We start from the raw sequence: 7816 nt of genomic DNA on the forward strand, positions 1-7816 counted from the left end.
GGAGTGTTTCAAGAGGGGATGATGTAGCATTTCATGTCCAATAGTTGATTTGACTCAATCCCATCATGAAGTCCATGTAGCACACTTCACTAGCCAAATTTTTGGCCATAATCCCTTAAGTTTGGCCGGCCAAGTGAAGGAAGGAAAGAGAAAAATGAAACCTAACCCTTGTACCTTTGTCTACTTTCTAAATTTACTCATTAAACTGTCCAAAATTATACTGACAGCTATTTTCTCCTGTATGCGGGTACTGGATGCTAGTTTGTATTGTGCTTGGAAATTCTTAAAATTAATGTTCTCAAGCTGTATCTGTACTAGAAATTCTTCCGTTTTAAAGTACGGTGAGAATTTATCGATCGAATTTACTTGATCGAAAAATTGTGAACTTAACGTGAAATCTGCTACAGAATTTAGGAATGCAGATGTTAATTCCATAAATCCTTCAATCACAAAATGTACATAGTATAATGATTTTCCAAGAAAATCCTTGACTTGAATACATGAATTATATTATTAAAATTATGAGATTTTTCTTGGTCACTACAGGTACGTCAGAGGGAATGCGTCACTAAAAGCGTTGTAAAACCCCCCAAGATTCAAATTAGACAGATTGATAGACTTTTATTTTTATTATTTTTTTATTTATTTTTTATAGACAAGAATGCTTGTAAATTTAATGGCTTATGCATACACAAATGGCTAACATCAAATTTACAAATCAAAATAATATACAAACCTGAAATACAATTAGAGAATCTGCTATATCACCTTTGCCACGCTTACAATTTCAATTCCAGCAAACTAATGAATTATAATTCTGGCAGTAACCAGAGACAAAAATCAAACAATCTTGGAAGTCCAGGAGAAAATTTACTCGAAACATAGCGATAAAAATAACTTCGTGGTTTTGTCAATTGGCTTAACTAATATTGGCGACATCTACCCCTTCTGGGATCTTAAATGTGTCTGCTGCTCCAAACTTCCTATACTCTTCACCTTCATCTGCAAAGTCTTCTCCATTGCTGTCATCTTCATCACCTTCGTGACTTGAAGGTGTCGAGGGGTCAAAAACACTTTTAGACCTACAATCACGGGTAGCAAGCATGTTCACCTGGCCAAGGTGGGAGATTTCTACCACAACAGTGTCTTCGTTCGCTGGGAGTGGTTGCTTCCACGGTTCTCCATCAATCCTCATATAGGTGTGATCAGCGGCACCTTTGTGAAACTCAAAGCGGATTCGGTGTGCCTAAAACCATAAACCAACGAATGAAAAACTTCATATAATGGTACAATATGATATAATGGATTGGGTATTCATATTGAAACTGATAAGAATAGATCACCCTGGAAGACCTATTGTGAAAACAAGTTCTGAAAATGAGATCCAGAAATCTGCAATTACTTTGTATGGTAGGAAAAACATGTCTATATTTAATTTACCTGTGCAAGACGAGCCCCGTGCCCATTTGGAGCAAGCAAAACAAGCCCATGCCAGGCATCTCTAAAACCAACAACCTCAAGAAGGCCATCATCAACATATGGTGGAGTCAAGTCTCTCTGTGAAGTCATAATCCATAGAGGAATTTATCTTGTCAAAGCTAATAAGGAGATCAGATCACTATTCAGGATTAAAACAGTTAAAGAGGATAACTCATTTATTTATTTATTATTAAATTTGCTGAATTAAGTCATTTATTTGGACCTACATCTTGGCGTTTCCTGCTGTTTGGTGTTCCCCAAGGGTTTAATCCGCCAGAAAAGCTAGGCAAATTGAGACACACAATTGACCGGATGCTGTAACAAAAACAGTGTGTCAAGAAAACCACAATAGAGAGGTAAAACTACACGAACTACTAGGAAACTAGAGCGCCTCTTTTAAGCAATCCAAAAGATATCTCCCTTCTCTAATAAAGAACGAGATTATGGAAAAAGGACGAGCAAAATGAAGCTTGGGAAGAACAGGTAACTGGAATGTAACTAGAACATATACTTCATGTAGGATTCATTTTCGATCTCTGACTCAGAGAAAAATGGGTAATGAGTGTGATAAATTCGTGTTGGGCAAAACAAGAGCCATATTAACTAAAAAGATGACGGCTAAGAGTTAAATGTGGTAATGACTCACCCATATGGACATTGTTTTTAACATTAGAAAACTTTGTAGTGGGCCAGAGGTTAAATACAACAAAATCGTGACTAGAAATAGAAACAAAAGTTTACCTCTGATGTATAGCGAGTTCTTCCCAGTTATCACGCTTTTTCATTATAAACACCTTTGCAAGCTGGGCTATGTTCCTGTATTAAGAATTCATTGCTATAAGTATTTACCAAGAATATGACTACAGAAAGATAAGCTAACTTAGGACCCAACTGTGTCAATTGATTGGATTGTAGACAATAAATCACATTCCATCAGTATGTAGTTTAAGCCTCAAATGCGGACGGAATTATCTAAAAAGCATTTTGCTTCTAAAAGTTTATCAAAGTATCCACACTCAGGCAAAGATCGGATGAAGTGCATACTGCCATAAACAAAAGAAGAATATTTTTGTTTTTCATTGGTACTTTACTTCATATCACTGATACATAAAGACCAAAGAAGAAGAAGAAGAAGGAGCCATGATGCTAAGTCCTTAATGTTAGAAGTTTGATGCATATTAATGTTGGTATTTATCTCAAAAGTAAATTAACCTTTGAATGTTGCATTGTGACCTGCTGAAATATTTATCTAATAGGTCCCAAAACCGACACCTCATAGCATCTAAATCTATAAAAGATAAAAGGAAGAGAAAGAAAAATCTTGGTTATCCCTTGTGTGCTTGGCCATCTCTATACTTACCGGGAAGAGGGATGGAAAAGGGAAGCACAAAACCAGCCTTGGGTACACCCAATCTTCGCATATGTTCCCTGTTTGAAGTTGAAAAAGAAGAAATGGATATTATTAGAATTTTCAAAAGTAAAACGCATATGATAATCAATGCGCGGGAAGTACCTGATTAAATAACTGATTCTTAAATTTCTCAGGATGCAACTTCCGCTCAGAATGAAAAGCATATGATACTTGAGCATCCATTCCTATAGACAACAAAGGTATCAATGTCAAAAAGAAAATTGAGGTCCGAGCGGATGGTCATCAACACTGAACTTAAAATTTCCATTCATGCTTCAAGGTAAACATGGTAGATAAGATAATTAAGCCAAAATGAAACAGATTATTTGCCTATTTTAGCGAGTGATATAAAAAATGAAAAGAGAAGGTAGACACCGAGAGAGAGAGGTTATGAATACTAAAAACAAAACTCTGAATAAGGTCACTACAAGGGTACTAGTCTTACCCATGCTGAAGTAGTTCCAAAATCCCCCACGAAAAGTAATATAACCCTCCTGACAAGAAGCCCAAAGTTTAATTGTATAAGAAGAAGACAATTGAAGACTGAAGTAGTTAAATCATACTTTCCCAGAGGGAAGTCAGTCAAGCCAGAAGGCAGAAAGTTACTCCTTTCCTAATTGTTCTTAAGACTTTGTAAACAGATCAGGGAAATCAGTGTTTCAGTCAAATGAATAATAATAATAATAATAGAAATTTGCCTTTCGATTTGAGCGTACACAGTGGATGCAGTTTCGATAAGTACAAGCAACCTGGGGCAATAAAATATATTTTTAAAAAGGCATGTGATGTTTACCCGGTTTAGCTCATCTGTCTCAGAGACACGTTGAAATGCATGAAGAGAATGTGGTAATTCAAGAGGCGGAATGGGATCACATGAACCTTCTTTTGGAGGCGGCATCCTCATCACAATATGCCAGCTAACGACAAAACAGAAAAGCAGTTCAGTATCCGCGTATACGAGAGAAATGGAAGGTTTCAAAAACAAAATAAGCCTTGGAGAAAAATAACGACCATGATATAAGGCTACCTGTCTATTTTCATTTCCTTTGCATCCTTTACTTGAGCTAAAAATGACTCCACTGAGCGACGATCAGTCCCAGGATTTCTCTTCCCCTGAAAAACACAACACCGCCAACCTTTAATATTTGTGATTAAACCATGATGGATTATGGAATTGTCTCTCAAAACAAGAAGATTGCAGATTCCAATGCATATCAGCTCTTTTAATTAGGTGAAAATAAGTCTTCCAGAACATAACAGAAAAACTTAACATAGACGGTTATACGTGAAAAAGAAAATAATGTGTCGCATAACAAATGCTTTCAACAAATTTGAAAGGAAAAATAGGAAAAGGTATCCTAAGATCCACTGAAACTGTGAAGAAAGCACAAAGAAGCACTGAAGCATTTTAAGGTTACTTCAATTCATAATGCTCTTCCTACCCAGCCAAATGCAAATGGAAGATTATTTCCTGTTCCCAAGGGCACTGTTGCAATTGGTGGTAGACGAGACAACTTGAGATCAGAAACAACTCCAAGAAGCCACCCAGCAGTTCCATCACCTCCTGCAACCTGAAGGGCCAAAAATTACATGTTAGAAGATGTAGCATAAGTAAGGATTTGGGTTTTCTCTCTCTTCCTTCCTTTCGACTATGACTCTCCCACTCCGGTTATTGTTTTTCTTTCCGTTACTTTTTCTCTCTGTTCCTTCCTTTCGACTATGACTCTCCCACTCCAGTTATTGTTTTTCTTTCCGTTACTTCGAAAGTAGTTGCTTAAGCTTCAACCACTCAAATTTCGATGTCCTTTTTTTATTTCTCATGAAACAAATGGCATATTTTTCTGGAAATCCTAGCTACTCTTAGGATGATATTCGGGAATTCCATTGATATTACTCGAACAAACATGAAACGGCTACTAGTAATACAAATGAATAGAAAGCAAGCCATCGAATGGTAAACTTAAAAAGGGGATACACCAATTACCAATTTAAAAAGTTAAAACTTGGAACTCAAGAGAAACTCACAATTAATCTCAAGTTCTCCTCAATATGTTTAGCAAGCTTATCTCCTTCACTCTTGAGCCTTTCAAGATTCACGTAAATTCGGCGCAGCACCACATCAGGAGCTTCTTGCCCCAAATCAAAGACCTGAAATTAGCTACTTCTATGTCAACCTCTTAAGAACCAAAATCTATCCAAAACTTGAAGGAAAAAAAAAAAAAGAAGAGTAAAAGTAAACATTGAAATATACCTGATTTTCATTGAGAATAGAACGGTAGGTCTGAAGAAGATCGCCGCCCAATTGACCACCACTTTTGGAGTTGATGAAGATTATCACTGGATACTTGGGTTCATGGTGAATCTCATCGTTTAATTCAGGTGATATTATGTAATTAGGAATCCGAAATTCCTTCACGAAGTTGGTCTCGGAATCAGAATCTGCCATTAAAAATCTGATCCACCTGTGGAGTTAAATGAAAAGTTGATGTTACGTTTAGGAGAAAATGTAGGAAAATATTACTCAGAATTTTAATCACTATTAATCAAACTGGGAAAAGATAGACAAAAAAAAAAAAAAAAACAAAATAAATGTAAACCAAGTTATACACAAGTAGGCGACAAATCATTGTTGCTTTGATTTTGATATTGTGGTGAAAGATATTTCAACACCAAACAAGGCAACATAATCAAATTAATAATAACATAAAAATTACGGTACTTTTTTTCTAGAAGCAAAAAAGAAAAAAAGAAAGTCTCTTTTAAGCTGATTAAACTCGGAATATACCGGAAAGAAAAGAAAAGAAAAACACATCCAAATGCACAAGTCTGTCTCTATAAATTCTCAACTTTATGGAATGTAAATCACTTTAAAACAAAAAAAGCAAAAAAATAGATCAAAAGCTAGGACTAAAAACTTTGTAAAGCAATACAATTTCTTCTGCGTTTCCTTGTGCCCGAAACAGAGCCAGTATAACAATTATATATATACACACACAAATATATTGAATTCCGCACAGAAGCGAATGAATTCAAGAACCTTATTAGGAGAAAAGAGGATTCAAATTACCTGGAAAAAGAAATGAGATATAAATCTGCAGAGAGATCCAATTCAGAATTGAGAAGACATGTGATTTTGGTGTTCAGATCTACGGAATTACAAGACATGACGGAGAGAGAAAAAAGGAAATATTTATCAATTGGAACGCTTGTGCAGGAGGATACGGAGGGACGCGTTGACTCTTTCCACATGTAAAATAAAACAATTATTAATGACTAAAAATAAAAAAAATAACAAAACGTGATTTTTGATTATTTAATGAAAAAGGAACGTGATTTTAGCACTGAAAACGATGTAAATATCATTAAGCAAATAAAACGAGGACGTGGCGCGAAACTTACCATACTGGGTAATAGGTATCTAAGAGTATCTTGAACAATTCTTTTTTTTTTTCCTCAAGAGAATCTTCCCACTTTACTCACAGTTACCACTTACTAAGGGGTTGTTGTTTTACAACGAAATTAAGAAAAAATTTAAACTTAAATTATAATCTTATTTAAGTTCACGTTCTTTTAAGTTCTAATTTTATTTAACTTTACTCAACTTTATTCAAGTTACAACTTCAATTTAAATTATAACTCAAATTTAACTAAAAAATTACACTCAAATCACACTCTAAAAGAACAACTCCCAAGTTACCAAAACAACGTAGCCTAAAAAGAAAAGAAAATAGAAAGGAAGAAAAATGATTTTTATAATGATGAGTCTTATTAGGTTGGATCCTTATTTATTCAATTAGTGAGATTTACGTAGTCGGATTTTAACCTATGAGAATAGATAGGGATGCTTAAAAAAAAAAAAAGAGAGAGAGATTTAAATGTTTATTATTTTTTATTTTTCCTCAACAAAAAAGAAGGAAGTTTAGTGAAGTGTTTGCTTCATAATTAGACATTTTTGGTAGATCCCTAAGTCCGTATTGGCTGCTGTCTATATATATATATATATGCGCATGTGTATATTATTATTTTTTGAATAATGACTCGTTTTACTTTAATTCTCTCAAACATTATTAAATAAAGAAGTTTATTTAGTAAGATCAGAATAATAAACTATAATAATATTATACTTTTAATATTATATATTTTTTTAATTTAATATAATTTTGATTAAATTTAATAGTCAGAAATTGTAGTGACGGAGTTAAAATTTTTTATCAGTGGGGCTAATAATTGAAACAAGAATTTAATAGGATTATAAGATTAATATCTAAATTTTTAGTGGGGCTATGTGTTTTTAAAATAAAAATTTTGAATGAGGGTTTAAATCCCCGCCGAACATTGAGTAGTTATTTTTTTATTTTTAATGAGAAATTGACCCTACCAGACTGCCAGTAGGGAAGTCCTGTGGAAAAAGAAAAAACCCCACTTAATAGTAGGATCCGACGTCAGATCCCATCTAGTGAAGCAAACGTCTTGATGGGATGTCCTCTGATGTGTTGGACATCAAATGGTGGAAGGAGGCAAGGAGCGCCGTCGAATTTGGTCACTTGGTCGTATGATCTCTAGATCATTTTCCTGTCACCATCATTATTAGCCCGCGTTTGGTACGCAAAAATCAGTAAAAATTATATTCTCAAAAAAGTGATAGAGAGTAATATGATTCATAAGAATAATATATTATTATGTTTAGTTTCATACAGAAATTTTTTTCAAATTCTCAATAATATTACATTACTGTGTTTAGTTGTTCGCATGGAAGAATATCCATAATAATAATAATAATAATAATAATAATAATAATATTATTATTATTATTAATAAAAATATAAAGAAAAAATATTAATATTAATATTAATAAATCTAATAATAATAAAACTAATAATGAAAATAATAATAATAATAATAATAATAATAATAATAATAATAATA

The 7816-nt window shown here is 33.7% G+C and overlaps 1 protein-coding gene across 1 annotated transcript; it reads right to left on the reverse strand.

Moving 5' to 3' along the window:
• Positions 1-684: 684 nt before the first annotated feature.
• Positions 685-6091, reverse strand: LOC21405025 (diacylglycerol kinase 5). Its single transcript, XM_010097545.2, has 13 exons — positions 5958-6091; positions 5142-5352; positions 4916-5038; positions 4333-4461; positions 3918-4003; positions 3684-3807; positions 3336-3384; positions 2993-3075; positions 2840-2907; positions 2221-2295; positions 1707-1794; positions 1441-1557; positions 685-1246 (listed from the first exon to the last, which is right to left on the reverse strand). The coding sequence occupies exons 1-13, from the start codon at positions 6053-6055 to the stop codon at positions 920-922; spliced, it is 1578 nt and encodes a 525-aa protein (XP_010095847.2). The 5' UTR covers positions 6056-6091; the 3' UTR covers positions 685-919.
• Between the last annotated feature and the right edge of the window lie 1725 nt (positions 6092-7816).

The sequence above is a fragment of the Morus notabilis genome, unplaced genomic scaffold (genome assembly GCF_000414095.1).
Source record: "Morus notabilis unplaced genomic scaffold, ASM41409v2 Scaffold19, whole genome shotgun sequence".
NCBI lineage: Eukaryota > Viridiplantae > Streptophyta > Magnoliopsida > Rosales > Moraceae > Morus > Morus notabilis.

Bases quoted from the DNA above. Each gene is read 5' to 3' on its own strand.
- LOC21405025 (XM_010097545.2), bottom strand. From the start codon at position 6,055: ATGTCTTGTAATTCCGTAGATCTGAACACCAAAATCACATGTCTTCTC. The intron at 2,908-2,992 runs GTACTTCCCGCG...AACTTCAAACAG, and splicing joins AGAATCAGTTATTTAATCAG to GGAACATATGCGAAGATTGG. The intron at 1,558-1,706 runs GTAGGTCCAAAT...ATGACTTCACAG, and splicing joins ACAGCAGGAAACGCCAAGAT to AGAGACTTGACTCCACCATA.